Genomic DNA, 21,808 nt, shown 5'->3' with positions numbered 1-21,808 from the left:
ATTTACATATCCATTTAAGGCAAAACAATAGACCACCAATGCCAGCACACCCAACCATCATACATACACACCCATTGAAAAGATTTTATCGTCCAGATTGTCAGGGGCAGTTTTAGTCATTGCCACATGGTCCCACCCCTTTGTCTTAATGCTTTTTATTTTAGAGTCAGAAATGCAGCTAGCACTCCAATATACACAATCCACTTGTTATCATAATGCTGAAGTTATATGTATTGCTGCAGTGTTGTCGACCATTAACTGGAACAGAACCATTTTACACCTCTCCCTTGATGGGGTTTAAAAATAGACTGGCATAATTGAGTGCAAGAGTTACAGATGAATCATTGAAGAATTAAGAAAAAGGGACATATACATCTACATTGAGAGGGATTAAATGACTCATTTAATATTCACATTGGTAATAATTGTCAATAAATCATCATAAGCTCTGTATAAATAACCTTTATTTTCAATATATCCAATCTATGAAAGATTGTTTAAAACATCACGCAAAGTGGTTTCAGCACACATTACATGTGTAGATGCCAAAAACATCTTGTATTACATACCAGTAACTGCATTTTGTGAGTGCATATGGATACGTTCTAGTGCTACTACAGATTTAGAATAAAACAAGATAAAGAATATGGGAGAAAATGGATATAAATCCAGGATGTAAACAGTGCTGTAGGAAGCAAGTCATAAAAAGATTATTTCTATAATGGACATATTACCCCCCCCCCTTTTTTTTTTTTTAAATATACTTTTGTTCATGCTTGATGATTTGTGGGAATGAATGTTATCAAATGTGTGTTATTTGTTTTTTCTGAGACACAAAATCCCAGTGTTGCCAGATTATTGCATTGAAAGTGTTAGGGTGTTATTGTTGTCTCATTTCTACGTTGCATTAAGCAAAGCATATGAAGAACACATTTCACAAAAATTAGACATTTAAAATGGCAGAAGGGGGCACTACAATAGAAAGCAAACAACATAGTGAAGGAATTATAAACTGTTTTTGGTTTCATGGACAGTTGATGAGCAAAAGAAAATTATACTGGAATATTAAAGAAAATTAACATTTTCTGAAGCTGCAAATATTTGTATCTGTGTACAAGAGAACCCTTCCTGCAAGTGATACAAACTACTGCTCTTTGATGATTGGCCTAGAGGGGCCAGCTCACCCCATAATACTAAATTACAGCCAAAACAAAAACGAATAATATGGCCCTAGAAGGAAGCTGGATTAACTTTTATAGATCTTGATATAATTAATATTTGATATGCTGTCAAAATTATTTTTTATCCAACACTGATGCTTGATGAAACTATATTTTTCTCACATTCCAGAACAAAAATGTAGGTTGATGTCAAAATGATGTACATGTATTAAGAATACTGATTTACTTTCATACACTGAACACCCATTGAAAATTTCCTCACCTTAAGGTTGAGCATAAATAATTAGGTTTACACTGAAAACATCAACTTTAAGTGACATTTGTATATATTGGTGTTCATAAAGACCGCTATGGTAATGCCAATACACAGCATCCAAATTGTGTACATACTTGAGATAGTTTATGCAAAGATACAAATGTGATCAGGTCATAGAAATGTCAACTCTTTTCCATAAGATTAATCAAGATATCCAAAAAAGAAATTACAAATTAGTCTTTGATTCAGATTTGATTTACAATTGCTTCACCATCCATAAAAATATTGAGGATATGAAATTCTAAAAAAAAAAGAACAATCTCAAAAATGGCTTTTTCGATTTTGAATTACAATTATGTAACTAGGTCAATCATTGCAAAAGTGTCCCATCTGCAGGACACTAACGTTAACAGCTGGGTTTTTTTAGCATGCAAATGTGTTGAAATAAATGTTTATCTTGAAAGAATTCTTAAATGATGATTGAAGTGAGTCTATTGCCACTTTGTGTGCACTTTGCTTACAAGCAACAGATTATGTGATGAAATGCAGCAATCATGTGATGAAAGACAGCAGTCATGTGATGGAAAGCAGATGTCATGTGATGAGAGTCATGTGATGAAAGGTCTCACTGGACAGTTTTTCTGGGGACTTTTCATCCAACAATGACCAATTGCAGAAAAATGAGAATAATTGTACACTATAGATACAAATAAAAACAAACTAATGATTTTTGTAGAAAGCATACATGTGAGATTTTGACTGCAGCAATCGGGTTAATTCCTGTTGCAACTGGTGGTTTTAGACTGAACCAACACTGCCACCAACCCCATAATTTTACATTCATTTTTGACAGGAAATAGCTATTTTTGAATATTTTCCTGTGATAAGGCAGCTAAAAGAATCAGTATGTGCCTTATGCATGAATAAAGTTCACTAGTACTATAACAAATTAGCATACTTTTCATCACCCCTCAACCATCTAGATTTTTAGATATTTACCTCTGTAGCAGACACACGTAAATACATAAGCCAAGTCAGCTGCTCATTTGCAGCCCAAGTTATGCATTTGATCTCCAATGCCCGTCTAACTGTGACAGGCAGTCACCAACAAGCCAACCCATTTCCAAGCCTAACTTTAAGTAAATGCTAGGCTTGTGATAATTAGGTTCATGCCTTCTACCTTAAAAATTGGGGGGTGGGTCAAAATACGAAACTATCCAGTGAGACCAAAAGCAGCAGTCATATGAAGAAAGACAGCAGTCATGTGATGAAAGATAGATATCCTCAAATGGTATTCTGCGCGGGAGAACAGCATCATCAATGCATAGGAATTGGGGCAGTCATTTCTCCAAACATAGGCCAAAGAATTTTGCAAGTGTACTCATGACTTTCTTGTTGAGCTTACACTTAATTCTTTTCTAAAGCAGAAACATCACTAAATATTTGTGTGTAACAGCTGCCACCAAGCCATTTTGATTTTGTAGTGGTGAATAAATACAAGCATCTGATGATTTAGACAGAATCAGGGTACAATAGTTAAAATGTGACAATTAAATTAATTTCTGACCTTAAGCAAAATATAGCATGAAATCAGTTGTGAACTTAACAGTAAATATCATAAAGATTGTTACTGGATGGTAAAGGATTTGTATGTCATATGCTTTGTGTTTTCTAACCAGACTTTATGATGTATGCATTATTTGAATGCATCTGTCATTAAATTCGGTAATTAGTCTCTTTGTTTTCATGTAATATATACACATATTACAAACAGTGGTGACAATTTGGACATTTATTACTGGATTTAAACATTTTTTGATGTTATTGTAGTGACTAAAAATGATTTATTTCACATGAATTGCAGGCGGCCTGTTCTTTGCAAAGAAGATGAGAACAAAGGGATATGTGACAATGATTGATCCATTCTCTAATATGTATGGGGAGAGAATGGGGGGACTTATCTACATACCTGCCCTGCTAGGGGAGGTCTTCTGGTCCGCTGCAATCCTAGCTGCATTGGGTAGGTATTGTATTGATCACAAAAGGTTCACATTAAGAAATGTCATAATTTACACCTAAGATGTAATATGCTGCATGGTGACAAACATTATCAAAGTGACACATTCTAGTTTTGAGCAATACTTAGTCACTAAAATAACAATTGATAAATACAGTGGTGTCAAACCTATGCATATTTGACAATTTTTAAATACCTACAAGCAGTTGGGCCATGGCTGCCAACTTTCTCTTCATGGGACTCTTATATTCATATGTTTTGTTTTGGGGTAATGTCAACTCAGTTTGCTTTTAAAAACTGTTTAGTTTTCTACACGCTTAGCAGAGGTTTTAGGGAATTTTCTATATTCAGAGTTATAGTAATAAAATTCCCATAAATCTAAATTTTATGGGAAGCAGTTTTGAACAGGAGTTTTCTGAGTGCTAACATGTAGGGAGGAAAGTACTTAAGCATCAGTGTGATAGACAGTGATGCACAGAATATAGTTTCTCAGTGTAAAAAGTAATATATATAACAAGAAACCAGACTATTAGACTCTAAATACATTAGGTAAAGTAATGGTGTAAAGATGAAAGCAAAAGAAAGAAATAATTCTGGAAGAAATATAATGAATATAGTTAATGCTTTGGTCAGAATATGTTGAAGGAATTAAAGGTTCTGGAATTGGAGAAATGGACCACCATCTATTTTCACTGGGCCGTAATTATTACTCACTTTGCATAGGCATTTACTGGTTCTTAAGAACATGCAGCATAATTGAATGGTTGTACCAGCAATCCCCCTCCATGATTGGCAAGAGTAGCTTATATAGCAAGGCAAATTACTATTTATTACAAAATCTCACAAGCAAAATTGCTAATTAATCAAAAATCTGGCAAGCTAAATTACCATTTACCCCAAATCTGACAAGCTCAATTTCTTTTTAATCCAAAATTTGGCAAGCTAAATGATCATTTATCCCAAAATCTGGCTATCTCATGCTGTATAAGATATCTTATATACTTAACACATTAACCCCTGGAGCTTTTTGCCATTTTCGCCTGAAAATCGAGTAGGAAACACATTTTGAAAGCTATTTCTGAATAGACTCAAAAACACCAAATCCCCGGTCATCTTTCAATACCATATTGCCTAGTTGTGTTAGAAACATCGTTTTCCATTGGCTATTTGACTTAGGCATGAGCAGAAGGGTAAAAGTTGGAGTTCTTTTTTATTTTTATTTTTTTATTTTTTTTGCTAGATGGAGCCATTATTTTTGTATGGAGACCACTCTTTATTCCAAATGCCAATCTTATCCTACTTTTTGCAAAGGCTCATCTGTCTGTTTGCAGTTCATACTGGTTTGCCTTAGATCTGAGACCAAAAGGTCTAAAATCCGGACACAAGATGTATCATAAATGTATTAACACATTAACCCCTGTGTGAAGTGGGTGTCACGCTACCCACAGTCCACTTTGTAGAAACCTTACACAAAGTCCCATCTTCTTGCAGGATGTGTGGGATGGCAGATTGTACCTTCTTTCAAGGTGTCTGCTTAATTTGATTTTTGTTATCTAGAGGTTGACCACCCTTGATGTTATTGCCCCGTTCAAGTAAATATAAGTAGTGAAACTTGTAGGTGGAATAGATAGAGATCTGAGCAGATATATAGAACAAACCAACACGAGCTCCTGTACATGTAAATAAACAATTTAATCAATTACATAAAACAACTGTGAGGATTCATTACATCAGAAATATACTCTGCTTTTAGATATAAAACTTTCACTGAATTACAAAAACCCCACAAATATAGTTAAATAAAATAGCTGATCTGTTTTACTGATAGATTTAGTTCATCATAGGATCGAGTGAACAATTGAAGTCAATGCCTTGTACAACTGCATAACCTGTTTGTTCACTCCACTTCCACTGTAGCTGTTCCTTCGACTTTTGTCGGTCTTGCCTCTTTTGGTCCTCACTCTGTGCTTAGCACGTAGATTCACAGGTACCTGGATCTCAGGATAAGTACGTCTCACTATACGTCTCAGAATAATATGTTGTACCATATGGTGCACCATACGTCACAGGAGCTATTTCCTCCCTGTGCTTTCAACATTCCTTGCCAAATTTGTTCATCGGTTTTCCCCGGACAACAGTCCTCTTGGACAACAATTTTACGAGAGAATTTCTCCCAAATTTCTCTTGGAATCTTCTTTACATTTTTCTCTTGCAGAAAAGCTTAGACTGATTAAAATTTTCAATGTGGTGCTATTAAATCTAGGAAATTTAGTGTGGGAAACATGCTCCTTATTTAGTGTAACCAATCAGGATTAAGTATATTTGCCGCCTTTTTCCAGAGGTGCCACATCTGAGGTCAATTCGACCTTCTACACTGAGACTAAGGGTTAATGGAAATTCTCAATTTGTGACAGTTTTACTATGAAATCAAAGTTTACCGAGTCCCTAATAGTCCGTCTGGCTGCTGTACAAAAAAATGCTTAATTAAGAATAAAATTCTCCCCTCGAAAAGGCATTACTGATCATGGTAGTATGGCGATTTGATACGTGCCTGTCCCCATAAATCTAATTAATTGTTCTCTGGTCTCAATTAATGTGTTCTTCATAGATCGCCATAAATTTGCCCCTTCACACCCTGGAGGTTTTTGTCCTTTTCATCTGAAATTCGAGTAGGGAACACATTTTGAAAGCTATTTCTGAATACATCCTAAAACACCAACTTCCAGGTGCTCTTCCAATAACATTCTGCCTAGTTGTGTTAGAAACATCATTTTCCATTGGCTATTTGACTCTCGCATGAGCAGAAGGGTAACATTTTTTATTATTGTTATAAAAAAAATTTGCATAACGGACCCATTAATTTAGTATCGAGACCACTCTTTATTCCAAATGCCCATCTTATCCTACTTTTTGCAAAGGTTCATCTGTCTGTTTGCAGTTCATACCAGTCTGCCTTGGATCTGAGTCCAAAGAGTCTAAAATCTGGACACAAAATCGCATTGTGACCATGGGCAAATTTTGGGTAGAAAAAAAATGAGGTTTTTCCCTCTATATTTTGTAGTGCAACTAGAAATTCCAGATTATTTGATATCATTGTAGAGCTACATCTGTCTACCTTTCTATAATACCACCCACTTTAACGTATCATACATGACCTTCATGCCACAGAGCTCGGCAGTAGGCTACGTAACCTCCTGCCACATAAACTCATCACCAGGGGTTAATGTGTGAAGATTTCTCATAAACTGTAATAGATATCTTATACATTGTATAGTATATCTAATACATTTTACAATTTACCTTTTAAAGATATAAGATATATATTTTATAACATATCTGGTATAACATTTTTATTAAGATATGTAAGTTCTGAGATATCTTATGAAGTGTGAGATATCATAAAATTTACGAGATGTAAGATATTGTAACATGACTGGTTTGGAAATAAATCCATAAAATAAATCTCCTGTTTAAGTGTTCATTTACAGTATATTACACTATATACACTCCTATACCCTTGTGTTTCATTACACAAGATATGCACCTAAATCTCTCTAGAATTGCAACCTACCGTATATACTCGCGTAAAAGCCCGTTCATGTATAAGCCGACCCCCCCCCCCAACTGAATTGGTAAAACTGTTATAAAGTGCATGACCCGTGTATAAGCCGACCCATAATTTCTAGACTACCGGTACATCACAAGATGCACAAAGTGAGTTCTGAATATGTTTATTTAGGCAAATCACATTATTAAATAAAATGAAAGTAAGAAAGCTAATTTATATGTTGAAATAAAAACAATTCTAAAGTGTTAAGTCTTAATGGAAATTTAATTAATCCTCATTCTAAAATCATGAATTATAAAATTTCTATCACTTTTAGAATCCTTCAAAATCTGGCTCTGTATCAGAATCGCCAAACAGTTCACGAAACTCTGCTTCTGTTACGGGCATGCTTTCATCATATATATCGTCATTGTCATCATGGTCATCCGATACTGTGTCATTCTCCTTCTCGCTCTCCTTGTCATTGTCAGATTGAAATATAGCATCATCCTCTGTTCCATCCATGGCATTGCTGATACAGCACTTCCTGAATGATTTTGCAATCATTTCCGATGGAATTGAGTCCCACGCTTCTTTTACCCACTTGGCGACCAAATCGATGTCCGGCCTCATTAAATTCCCACCTTTTGTCATTTTCACAGCCCCTGAACAAACCCATTCTGCCCACATCTTTCAAGTATTGTAACAGTTTATAACTTTGAGCAGAAACCATGTCCACTACCATATCTCATTAAACAATACATCTGAGAGTCGGCATGTATTAGTAAAGTCATTGGCATTGTGCAACAAAACAAACCTATTATCCCCGAGGCATTTACCACAGATTAAGCATATGGTAACTATTGTACAGCACTCTACCACTAACAAACCACTTTGCTTTACAAACAACTAAACAACAGTAGTATATAAACTGTTGCTGCCGATTACTTCTAAAACACCTGTCAAAGAAATCCCACAAATTATATTGTTTTACAATTATTCACATTGACTGGTATATTGCCCTGTTATTTACCTTTCCTAAGCGTGCGCGCAACAAACCCCTATGGAGCCTCTCGCTATTGTTCCTTTAAGACTGTCGTACATGTATTTCTACTCTCAATCAAAATGTTTGTTTTATATACCTTCAGTGTCGTAATTCTTTTATTTTTTTACGTAGATTCTTTTCATATTTACACTGAAATAAGCTAGCGTGCATTTGTACGATACCGTAGAGTTTAATGATTACTGATTAGCTGAGGGTTAAATACATGACTGGAGATTACTAATATGGTGGTTCTTTTGGAAAATACACGTACGACCGTGGCTCAAATAAGATGTATGGCTGCATTTTCTGGTGGATGGACATCTGTCAAATAGACGTCAAGTACGTTAAAACATGTTTTTCATTCATTATCCTACCACTTAAGTTAGAAAAAAATATTTGTTTCACTTCACAACAGCACAAATCTTATGAGCCATGTGGCATCATTAGGCATATGATCTCATCTTCGGCGATCGACAGAAACAATAAATACTGGAAATCGAGGGAAAAAAGCATTAAAAATTTCAGACTTGGGCCTTGGCCCGCAGATAAGCCGACCCCCCCCCTTCTTCCAGGCCTTATTTTTTTCCTAAATTTTTCGGCTTATACACGAGTATATACAGTAACTATTTATTAGAAAAGAGAGAAAATCCAATTAATCCTTTCACATTGAAATCTAAAACTCTCTCTCCCCCCCATCCCCAACCATCAAGTATCTGAGTCTAATTAAAAATCACTTTCCCAGGCCCTAAATTCAGTCTAGTTGAAACCTGATTATTGATGCATGAAAGCAGATAAGGGTCTTCTGAATCCCTAGGGTCACTGCCCTCAGCCAGTTGATCTGCTTTATAATTGACAGCCCTAATTATTCAAACCATGGCTTTAGTGAAACACACTGCCCCTACCATTAAAGCATCACACTCCCCAGATATCTCATTTCATCACAATGTAATATTTTTTAAAATAACATTTCAATTAACGTTGTACACAAAACATCTTGTATATTCTAGAAGATGTCATTGTTTTTGAGATATCATATTCAATTTATACGATATATGATTAAGTGTATAAACTATTATATAAGACATGCAGCCTTGTCTTATGTAATGAAAACATTTGCAAGATATCTTATAAAATGTAGGAGATACCTTGTATACAAAATATCTAGTTTTTCAAATAAATACCATATGGCTGCCATACTCAAGTACATAGTTCTGTTTATCTTGTTTTATGCATTTCATGAGGAATAAAAACTCTGGAAAATTCTGTTCATATATAAACTATGTACATGTATGTGTCACCTTTTCTGAGTCAGTGAAAGAGGATACAGTGAATCATGTTGTTTGATTATAGGAAACTTTGGGTTTTCTTGAATTATTGGTGAAGTAGATAGATGGATCATGTAGCAATATAATGTATATCATAATATTATTTACTGTGTATTCTTTTACTAGAGGACTTGCATGTCTGATAACTTTTATTCTTTTGAATTTGGTGAAATCGGTATATTTTTTATTTTTTTCTAAATTTTTCAGGAGCCACCCTAGCTGTTATTTTGGAGATGGATACAAACATATCTATCATTGTGTCATCCTGTATTGCTATTTTCTACACTCTCTTTGGTGGTCTGTATTCTGTTGCTTACACGGATGTCGTGCAACTTATTTGTATATTTGTAGGATTGGTAAGTATTCATTGAAACACATGAATTAATCTAGAAGTTAGAATTGAATGGTACAGTTCATTAAGATTGAAGCGCTTGATTGTTAGCTATTAACGGTATGACTCAATATCAGTCATTATCTGTCATTGGATGTGCATGGTAATTCCATCAACATTTGCTGTTTTTGGACTATTCACTAACCACTGGATTGATGTTATAATTGAGAGAGCATACTTGCATCAGTCTTTTTACCGTTATATTGCATTCTGCCATTAGATACAGCTAATTAAAATACTATAAAGGAAAACATTATTCTGCAGAACATAATACTTCCCTTACATATACAGTATAAACTACTTTAATATAGTGGTTGGGGTCCACAAAACATCATCATGCTATGTACCACTCCATGCTTTAACCAGCTAAATTTGTTAGCTAAAGAAAATTATGCAAGCACCAAAAAATGGCAAGAGAGGTTAATAAAAGTGGATGACAAAACTTAGTGTTTCATTGGCACAGTTACCATCTTAAATCAGTGCATATTGAACATGAAATGCACATGTAGTGAAGACATTGAGATTGTATCTACAATATTTTACTTTATTCAGAGAATCATGCATTGGTGTGTGTGTGTGTGTGTGTGTGTGTGCATGTGTGTGTGTGTACATGTCTAATGTATATCATGAATATTTAGAGTATCAACACCATGTAGTCACCAGATGATCACATGGCATTCATGAGAGTGGATACATAACAATTCCATTGACAGTATGCACACAGAAGTATAATATTTAGTAATTCTGTTACAGATCATTATGTGTCTGAATTCAATGCAAAAACTAATAGCAAAATTTTGTAAGGAAAGATGAAGCACATCTATGGTTCAGTATGTATGTACATATATGTCCCAAGGTCAGTAAATGATGCTGTATGATTTTTCATATATCTAGAATTTCTCTGCTACAAATCAGAACACTTTATTGTTTTTTTTTAAAACTAACTGATTTTCAGCTGCTGCTCCATCCTTGAATGGTTGAATCCTGAACACCTAAGTATTTGTGTTTAACACTGGCCTTAAACCAGGTCCAGGGCTTCAATCTTCTCTTTATCAGTACAAGCTTGATGTCTCCATGTACCATTGACCATTGTAAATACCCACTAATTAACCCTCTGACATCTATATGTTTATATGATAATAACCGCTAATCAACAATGGGGTCATTATTATAGGGACTGTATGACATTATTACAGGTCAGCTGAAAGCATAGCATTTGTCTAGCAGCACCAACAAACCACATGATTTTTGTTTTATAAATCATTGTCCCATAATTACAACAGTGTTTAGCTGCAAGATTGATTTTGATGATTAATAGTTACTTAAATTAATTGATTTATAAATTCAGTCAAGCATCTTTTTTCAATCACTGCATTGTTTGGTGCTTGGTTTTATATGCAGAGTAATGAATGAACATATGTCAGCTATTGTTTGAGCAATGATTATACATAGATTATACTAAAGACAGTGCACATATTTTGGAGAATCTGAATACCTAACTATTTGCACTTAAAAGCACCATCAGGCTATTTTGTTTGGTCCAGTAAAGACAAGTGTAAAGTTTTGGTCCTAATCTAGTAACACATGTTATAAATAGGAATTGGAATCTGGGAAAAGTTCTGGCAAACAAGATTAACTCATATTTCATTGGGATATTTCAAAATAACTATTCTGGAGATACCAGTAGAAATTGGGACCACCAGGTTATTCTAATTAACATTGCAGAATCATCCCTGGTGGATTACCAATTTCGTGGATCTCATGGTTGTGCAAGCCACAGATTTAAATATCCAAAGTATTATGTCCTTACCATAAACAACATTTTTGTCAGAGGTAAATTTATAATTAAATACTGAAAATACAACCATTTCTTGTTCCTAAACCACAAAATAATATGAAGATCAGTTAATGTTTTTTATTAGGTTGATATTCTGCTTATTAATAACAACCATGGAAACAAGAAGCAGTTTCTTTCTGACTGTGCTGGTCATAGGCTATAACAGCTTATGTGATGACCTGTCATCTATCTGCTAGCACAATATTGTTGTCACTACTAGTCCTAAACTACCAAAAGGATTGTCATGACAGTTTAAACACAAGTTCATTACAAGGACTAGTTCACTGGAAATAAATGGTCGTCCTCAAACATCCAGTCTGGACCGTGATGGTAGTCATCTTGAAAATCTTATTATTGCTACTCCTTTTCAACTGACATACGGGTCAAAACCTTGTTACCTCATAACCTACCCTCAGAGCAAATGTGAGTGCCTGATTTTTGCAACTGCACAAGAGCCTGTTGTAAGCTTCCACCATGGCAACCCAGAAGCAAAGTTATGATACTAGCTGCCACAATCAGACCAATATACTACTGGGCAGATCAATACACAATCAAACATCGACTTGATTTTTACTGCCTGTAAAGCAATTACCTGTTTTGGGTCACTAATTTCTTGGTTCCATATCTGTGCATGAAGTTATGATTTTCCATTTCCACCAAAATAGTCTCAAACTCTTCCATGCTAATTATATTATCCTCGATAGCCATAGAATAATCATACAAAGACTGCATTGCACTGCCAGACATTCTGAATAGACACATATTCATGAATGTAATTGTGTCAAAATTATTTTCCAGTAATGTCCATTGCACTCACATTTGCTTCAAGGCTATGGTCATGAGGTAAGGAGGCTTTGACCTCTATCAGTAACAAAATTCTAAAAGCCCTATAATGTTACTACTTTATATCCTTGAATTCAGACTGCATCAGAAAGCAGATTTTTTAGTATGGGAATCCTAAAAGCATGCATGAAGTCTTTCATTCAACAGCAGCCATTAAAAAACATATTAACAAAATTAACCCATTTGCATTCACAAATGCATCCACAATTACAGTTGAATTTTATTTGCAGCCTATAAACATTCCACAAGCAGCCAAATTGAAGCTTATCTTTTGCTATGCCTTAGCTACACTTAGGTCATCTGCATTTACAAATTCTTTGAAAGTGTATGAGCAAGTATCATCAGGCAGGGAAGGTGTTTCACCATGGCTGATAGAGTAGAACTGCCACCATTGGTGGTCTGCGACCTGCATTCTGGTGGTCAGTAGAAAGGTTTACAATAGTTAGCTAGTGGTACATTGAACATTAGGTAAGATCATTAAATATCCTGCCAAGACCCTCGGCAATCATTAAGTGGTCTGCCAAGACCCTCAGCAATGTTCAACTGGGCTACATAAAAACAATTTGAACCCCATTGATCTAATGAATTCAACCATCTGATAGAGTAGACAGTGGTAGAAGGAAGATGAGCTATAGAAGTAAGAAATATTGGCAGATTATGCAGCAGTAACACTAGAGAGATAGTAGTAGTGGTAGTTATTGTATTTGTGTATGTATATATGTGTGTATATGTGTATATATATATATATATACATATATATATACACATATATATATATATATATATATATATATATATATATATATATATATATATATATATATATATATATATATATATATGTATGTATATATATATAAAGGAAAGAGGTTTATATATAACGAAAGGGGTTACTTTAAGAGCAGCTGTCAAATACAGCTGTATGTTAATCCTTTTGATCTAAAGCAGTAATCATTTCTAGTAAAAAATTTCAGTATTAAACTTCTCCTTAAAGCTTTTTGCATCATTTATTTGAACTGTTAGTGCTTCTGGGCACCGATAAATTGAATTTCGATAACTTTTCTTTATTAGAAGCTTTTCTGCCGCTTGTAAGAAGATTAGCATAATGTGCACATTAACTGGAACTGTACTGGAAAATAGGGGTCATAAACTGCCTGCTTGCTCCTGAATATTTTTGCATTCAGCAATGCATTTGTTTCAGCAATAACACTTTACTACAGTTTAAATTGTTTTCTTGGGTTGAACATCACTTCCAATGATAACTCTCCTGACATGACTGTCAGGTTGCACAGTTTATCCATTCTACTAGAATGCTAATTTATTGCAAATCAAATTAGTGTCCTGTGATTTGGTGTTGATTACTGTTTTGAAGTAGAATGATTCCTGTTTTTTGTTTGTTTTAAGATTCTAATAATGCTAGCATGTGAAATGGAGTGATGGTTATAGTGTTGATGCTAACTTTCTCATCCTCTGATGTTGTAGTTAATTTCTACTGATTTTTATGCCCCAGGGTTATCTAAATTGGGTCCTCACAACTGTCCAGCACTCCTGTATCCATCCTACAGCCTTATTACACAAGAACCACTCTGCATAGACCAATAAACACATTTTTCTAACTAATTTATATGTTTTTGTAAATGACATACCAGCTATAATTCTTTTTTCTTTTTATGTGTGCACATTTTTAAAGACAATTAGAATGTGAACTTTTGCGACAAAAAACCTTGTTAGCAAATTAGGTAAACATCTTTAAATAGACTAATTAAATTTTATTCTATTAATATATAGATGATCTGATTATGCTATTATGGCAGTTTTTCCTTGATGTCCTGTGGTCTGTCCTCATTAGGACCAGTTTATTATTGATATTACCCCAAAACTACTTAGATGATTGAAATGAAATTTTACACACATATTCATCCCATGGTCTGGTTGGTATTAAATGAAATTGGTGCTGCTGGAACATCCATTATGGCTGCCATGGCCATCTTGAAAATGTTTTTATTAATATAGCTCCTGGATGGATTGTCATATCAGAATAGGAATTTTACTAACAGACTAATGTCTAGTTGGTCCCTAATGAAAATAGAACCAATCCAACTTGCAGAATGGCCACCATGTCATCCTTCTTGAAAACCTTGTCACTACTCCTCATCATTCAGAACATTATATATCATCATTGAGTTTTAAACAGAATTTTTATAATATCTAGTTGGCACTAATTAAAAATGGTGTTGCTTGAATACCAAATATGGCTGGCATAGCAACCATCTTGAAAATCTTATCAATACCTCTCCAAAATTGATGGACATATCCTTATGGGATTTTAATCACAAGACATCTTTTAATATCTAGTTGATTCTTAATTAAAATGGTCCTAATTTGGTTCTGATCTGACTTACAGTATGGCCACCACAGCAGCCATTTTGATTTTTTTTTTTATTGACGCCAATAGTTTGCCATGTATTAAGTTAGCTTAATACAAAAATGACCTATTTTTGTAGCATAGCAGAGCCAGAGTGTACCTTTTGCTCATTTACTGTAGACAGAAGGGGCACTGATATGTCCATAGTAATCGTCAGTCAACATTTATGTATCAGATCTAAACCTAACTTTATATGATGGTATATCTGATTGGTTTAGTATGATTACATATTTTAAGGTGCATCGCCATGTTACAGTTATATCCTGCTGAGGCAAATTAGACAGAAAAGCCTTGCCCAAGGATGTTAAACCATGGCAGCCACTGCTGAGGCAAATTAGACAGAAAAGCCTTGCCCAAGGATGTTAAACCTTGGCAGCCACTGCTTAAGCAGATTAAACAGAAAAGCCTTGCCCAAGGATGTTAAACCATGGCAGCCACTGCTGAGGCAAATTAGACAGAAAAGCCTTGCCCAAGGATGTTAAACTTTGGCAGTCAGTGCTTAAGCAGATTAGACAGAAAAGCCTTGCCTAAGGATGTTAAACCATGGCAGCCACTGCTGAGGCAAATTAGATAGAAAAGCCTTGCCCAAGGATGTTAAACCATGGCAGCCACTGCTGAGGCAAATTAGATAGAAAAGCCTTGCCCAAGGATGTTAAACCATGGCAGCCACTGCTGAGGCAAATTAGACAGAAAAGCCTTGCCCAAGGATGTTAAACCATAGCAGCCACTGCTGAGGCAAATTAGACAGAAAAGCCCTGCCCAAGGATGTTAAACCATGGCAGCCACTGCTGAGGCAAATTAAACAGAAAAGCCTTGCAGACCAATGTTAAACCATGGCAGCCACTGCTGAGGCAAATTAGACAGAAAAGCCTTGCCCAAGAATTTTAAACCATGGCAGCCACTGCTGAAGCAAATTAAACAGAAAAGCCTTGCAGACCAAGGATATTAAACCATGGCAGCCAACCTTGACCGATCCAGTGACAGGATGCAATCCTTCATCCTTCTGACTGCAAGACTGGTATACTTTACACTAATTCTCTGTGGCTTTTAAAAGATGCATAAAAAAAAACAAGATCTGTGAAGCATTTGATAACCAGCCATTTTCATCAACAATCTTCACAGATGCAGCATAATTAGCTTATCTTAGGGATTCCTTTCCCTAAAAGATTACGTTATGGCCCTGTGTTTATTGATTTTATCCATCCCGCATCATTAAGTTCAAGTTTTTGTTGCCAATCTAGAGGCTTTTTTTGACACGTTTTTGATCAAACATGATATGTAAAGCTTACATCATCAAAGACTTGGGCAATTTAGATCATGGCATCTACATATATTAACCCATCAACTTGTAGCATCCTTTTCAGTGTAACTGTCACTGTACATGTTTCAATGCCACTATGTGATGCAAATAGCGATTACCTAATTGATTCCATACCAATAATAAACCTGCTTGGAAAATTTCAATTAGTGCATGAAATGATCATTTCAGCCTTAATTAACTCCTCCTTGTACATATTTTCCTTCCATATAAATGTTCTAGTGCAATGTGTGATTGTTTTGGCTGTAAAGTTTTTCTCCCCAAAGAATTTTTGACAATTTTTTTTTTTTTTTTGTGCTTTAAAAGCATGAGAGGATGTGATCACAACATGTGTACCATAACTTTATTGAAGTTGTGTGACAAACCAACCTTTGAATCTTCTAATTCAGTATCCATTCTTGTATTACCTGAATCACCAAGTTGTGATAAATTGTCCAGATTTGTGATACCTATAGTAAATGTCATACAGGTCATGTAGGCATTCAACACCAAATATTTTTAATAATGGGTGTCATTTTTTAGAATTTGATTTTACATACCTGTATATGGCAATTGTTCATTTTATTTGGATCCTCATTCATCCATATTCTTTTGGAAGATCATTATTTACATGCCCTGAGAAGCACATCAGACAAAATCATTATTAAAATACATTAACAAATTTGGATGAAATCAACCTGAAGGTGAGTCCAGTACAATCCGGACTGCATGTTATGTGTTATGATGTCAGATTGAAAGCTATGCATATTGATAAACAAATTAATACTACCCTATATTGTGATGATTAGACTCAACATGCTCTTTTCTTAGCCCAATTTGGTATTTGGCCACCACTATAAAAATCTAGTGTTGAGAAAATTTGATCTGGAAGATTCTTGATTACAGTTAAGGTAAAGAGTATTCAAAACTCACGATTGAATTGACTTTAATTAAACAAAATTAGTATTATATTTTTGAGCAACAATTTATATTGAATTTAAGATCAGTAAATTGGCATATGTATCCTGTATGACTTTTACTATACATTGAGAACAGATTCTATATCTGATTCATGGAAGTCTTAAGAATGACAAAGCACTTGTCATCCAAAGTCTCAAGAAATTGCCAAACAGTGTCTGTATAATCCATTTTGTATTATGGAGAATCTTATCAAATTGTTAATATCAGATTATGACTTAAGTAGCAATCACATGGTGCTGTTTCATTATACTTTTTCACAGTACCTATGTAAGCCAGCTTCATAAATAGCTGATTTTTACAATGGGCATTGACGCCTACTTGAATGGAGAGGGCTTACAGCATCCAGATAAGAATGTATACGAATCAGTTAGAGATTCCAGAATTCATTTGTTGAATTAAAGGTGAACATGTCATAAAGCACTTATGCAAGACATAGGGTAATGATCAGCCATTCTAGCATCTGATTAGCATAGCTAGTTATTTTTGATAAGATTTTGATCATGTTGGCATGTAAGCATATCTCATCAAGAGCATAGACAAGTTTCATCATGAGCAGCAAGTGCACATATTAACAAAGTGTTCTAAATAAATAGGTGAGCAACATTAAACCTATCAGGGCCTCTTGTTTCTATGTAAAATGTACCAGCATCTTCTCGTTACATGTAACACTGTAAAGTCCACATTTTGTTTTGGATTTCAACAACAGTTAGACAAGATGTACCTTGATCAGAATATTGTTTTTCTCTTATTCGATGCTTGGTATAATAAACCAATTACAATAACTAGAATGTTACCGTTATGTAACTTACTTAGGGAGTTTGTACCAGGCCTTCACAAATTATTCTAGATGCCACCATCAAAATTACCAGATATGACTTTTGCTTTTCATACATGATGTACAAGACACCAAGGACAGAGCCTATTTAAAAGTGGCACTGCCATAGCAAAGCACATGCCCTTATATATTTCTTACCAAAAACTGTATGTGTTTCCTAAATATTTAAGTACCAGTACCCATATATTTATCATTGTAGTTGGACAGAATTATTAAAAGCTGGGGACACTTTTTTTTAATTTGTCTATAATTAAAACACTGCAAAAACCTCAATTATCTTTGACCTTCCTAAGATGGATAATATATTAGCAAAACAGGTTTGTCTGCAGGGATGTCTTGTCATCTGTGAGTCAGAGTTGCACAATAAACAAGCCAAAGTGGATGGATTGATAGGAAAAAAGACAAAGCGAATGTAAACTACATTTATATTATTGAATGGATTATGTCACAAATAAATTATCGACTTAAATTTTGTCTATCTTTGTATCATTCAAAATCTATACAACTCCATAATCCTTTGTGTCAAATCCATTTATTTTGTAATCCTTAAAAACTGATAAATACTCACATACCATTATCAAAATTGCAGTCCAGAATGATTCAATTTAGTATCCCATAATATGGTTATTCCACATATCTTACAAAATAAAAAATGAAAGCCAAGTCCACACTTTTTTGCAATTGACAGTATCCTGTAAATATTACTAATGTTGTACAAAGGCCAAGAATTCATTCTCATTGTCCAAGTGACCAATTAAATTTCTGAAATCCTGCATCATCATCTAGTCATTGTAAGTCTTGTCAGACTCTGATTCTTTGTCATTACTATCATATGCAGGTGCTGAGTTTGGGCTGAGTCTGTAAGTGACACTATGATCATATAGTCTGTGAAATTTATTAAAGGATATGTGACTGAGCACTTACCAGTTGTGTGGAAAGATCCCAGGGAGTTCCCATGACCATCCCGTTATATAGCTGTGAACAAGTATCAAGTTGGCAGCTCAATCAAAAGGATTGTTACCAAAAAACAATGTGAGTGCTGCCTGTTTAAGCCAATGGCCTATCAGACCACCTGCACTGGCAGCTAACTTAGGACATATCACTTGGGAATTAGATGTGGCTTATGGGGAAAAATCCAGTCCAAACTTTTTTGCATCAAGCACAGTGTTTATACAGCAAAACATAAAATATATAAATAAAGGTTACTCGGACCTGCATGAAAATGGTAGCAAGATACTATAAGCACCCATAGTAAATAACACTGATGGACACTTCACTTTGCAGTGGGTAATATTTAATTTATTGGCAATAGTTTAAAATTATTACACTGCAAATGTAGATACAAGTATATGAATACCGTCATCAGTCTGATGAACACAGTGCATACCATGTACACTTTTTGAATGGGAATAGTGGCATGAAGACAATAACATTCTGAATTGCAGAGTACAATCTGCAAACATCTAGAGTTTCCATTATATTCCCCTAAGATTTATCAAATTGTTTTGTATGTCAAGTTTATAAGGAACGCCCTGCAACACTCAGATTTACAGTAAAATGCATCAGTTTATAAGTGAGTGTATATGGTAATTGTTTATAATAAGTGGAGTCCAACTAAAGACTGCACAGACATAGACCTGCCATTGCATCATGCACTTGCAAATCTGGGTTTATGTAGTTTGTTTGGAATAATCAGAAAACAAATGACAGCAATCCTGATTGATGGCAGATCAGGGTTCTATGTTATCTGCAGTTTTACTTGACTTATAAGCAAGTATTTATAGTATATTTTGGCTATGAGATATTTTTTTATATAATATGCTGTAGAATACTTATTACCTGAATAACTATTCACATTTTCTGCTTGTAGGGACTTACACCATGCATTCACCCACAAACTGTAATCATCAATTGATAAAATTCAACCACCTAGACTACCAATCTACCCAATAAAATACTTTTCCCCCATGGAACCCAAAAGTTGACATTGTATTGTATTGCTGTACCATCACATCTTCTTTGCAGTGGTTATGTATTCCATTTGCCATGACCAATGAGGCTGTGCATAGTATTTCCATTAATGCCACAGAGAATTGGATAAAGACTTTGAAATCAGAAGATTTGGGCATATACATTGACAGTTATCTACTCCTGATATTTGGTGGTATTCCATGGCAGGTAAAAATGTGCTGTCCAGAGATTGTTTTGTCAGTAAATTGATGCTGCTGAGTAAGGACACAGAAGTCAATATTCTTTAATTTTCAAAAATTTAAGAAATGTAGCCTATTTAAGCAACATAAGAAATATATGTCTTGTTCAGTTGCAATGCATGTTTGTCTTTCTTTTTGTTTTTGAACACATGTACTAAGCTGTGTCTAGCTGCTTGTGCCCAGAGTTTTTACCTGTTTGAAAAATTTTGAAAACATCATGCACATGAATTCACTCTTACCTTAATTTCTCTTCTTATATCCAATTAAAATCCACAAAATTTTTACCATTTATTCCAAATGAATTTGTCGACACAGTGATGTATTTTTTTTCTCCTATTTGTCCAAGTCTTTCACAACTTATTTATACAGTATTTACATAATTATGTGCAACGTTTATCCGCAAGAACTCTATCATCATTGCTGTCAGTATCCTCATCTTCGGACGATTCAATCTCAGAAACTTTTATGTCCGAATCTAAATCTCACAAAATATCCAACTGCCGAACATATCTTTCCTCAGCTTGCTCAATATTTTCAAGATCAAACCCGAGAAACTCCTCATTTTTGCTCTCATCAAAAATCACTCTTGTGTCTGCCATCATTTACAATTTTTCATGAACAGAACACATGTAGTGAAACCGCTCTCAAACAGTAACCCTTGGGTTCTGAACAATTTAAATTTCCACAAATGAAAGTAAAATCATTTCTGATTGGTTTAATAGTTGTTTAGTTCTTGGAATAAACCCATTTCTAACCAATCAGAGGTGTTGTATCTAACACACATTCATCACGCCTGGATATGGGATCGACCATTGAATGCAGTAAACAGTTCACGACTACAGGTGGGATCAGCCAATGAATGCAGAAACTGGATCATGCCTACAGACGGCATCGGGGCTGAATGAGTTAAGTTGTGAAAAATTAAGTGTGAACATTTTTGTGATCTAGAGTACCCATCTTGTATTGAAGTTTTCAGGTCTTCTATTGTCACCCAGAAAATTCTTAAATCTGAGAAATAGCATCATAAATTCCCATTGAATTGCAGTTGATCTAAACAAACAAGTTGTTGCATATGTGATGCAAGTGAGGAAAGTTTCTAAAAGTAATTCAGTTGTCTAAATACTTTGGATTGGTGTAAATGATAAAAGTTTTATTTCTTCAAATGGATTTTAAATGGTATATATGGCTGTCAGTCAGTCATAAGGTGAAATATTAAGGTCACCAGAAAAATTAAATTTCTTTGCAGACAAGACAGAAAGATGATGTGAAGATTTTTTAATTAAAAAACAGAAGATTATTTAAAATTGATTGAAGATAGGAGGAAGTAGTTAAGAGGCTGGAGTCCAAAGTATATTTTCACATTTTCCACTTGTTTGTCTGTCCGTTTGTTTACACTATTTGTATCTTACAAAGATTAGCTCAGCAACCTTTGAGATAATTAAGTGCCATAATGCCATTTAGTAGGTAAATTATCCTAATTCATAAACATGAAAGGTTTCATATTTTCAGCATAATTTTTGAGAGCATTATTTGAATAAATGTTTGGTCCAGTACAGTTGTAGAATAACTTGGGAAACAACATATCCCCCTATAGTTAAATGTAGATACTGTCTTGTTG

At 34.6% G+C, this 21,808-nt stretch overlaps 1 protein-coding gene across 4 annotated transcripts in view; it reads left to right on the top strand.

The window, feature by feature from the left end:
• Positions 1 to 21,808, top strand: part of LOC149803340 (high-affinity choline transporter 1-like) — a 160,060-nt gene that overhangs the window by 124,397 nt on the left and 13,855 nt on the right. For all 4 annotated transcript variants that reach the window (XM_089953038.1, XM_089953041.1, XM_089953039.1 and 1 more), the window contains exons 4-6: positions 3,302 to 3,457; positions 9,579 to 9,727; positions 20,006 to 20,158. In XM_089953038.1, coding sequence (XP_089809164.1) covers positions 3,302 to 3,457; positions 9,579 to 9,727; positions 20,006 to 20,158 — 458 coding nt within the window. The remainder of the gene's footprint in view (positions 1 to 3,301; positions 3,458 to 9,578; positions 9,728 to 20,005; positions 20,159 to 21,808) is intronic.

The sequence above is a fragment of the Sinohyriopsis cumingii genome, chromosome 3 (assembly GCF_028554795.1).
Source record: "Sinohyriopsis cumingii isolate HCF-2022 chromosome 3, ASM2855479v2, whole genome shotgun sequence".
NCBI lineage: Eukaryota > Metazoa > Mollusca > Bivalvia > Unionida > Unionidae > Sinohyriopsis > Sinohyriopsis cumingii.
The sequence above is the reverse complement of the archived record's forward strand: the minus strand, read 5'-3'. Positions and strand labels throughout refer to the sequence as shown.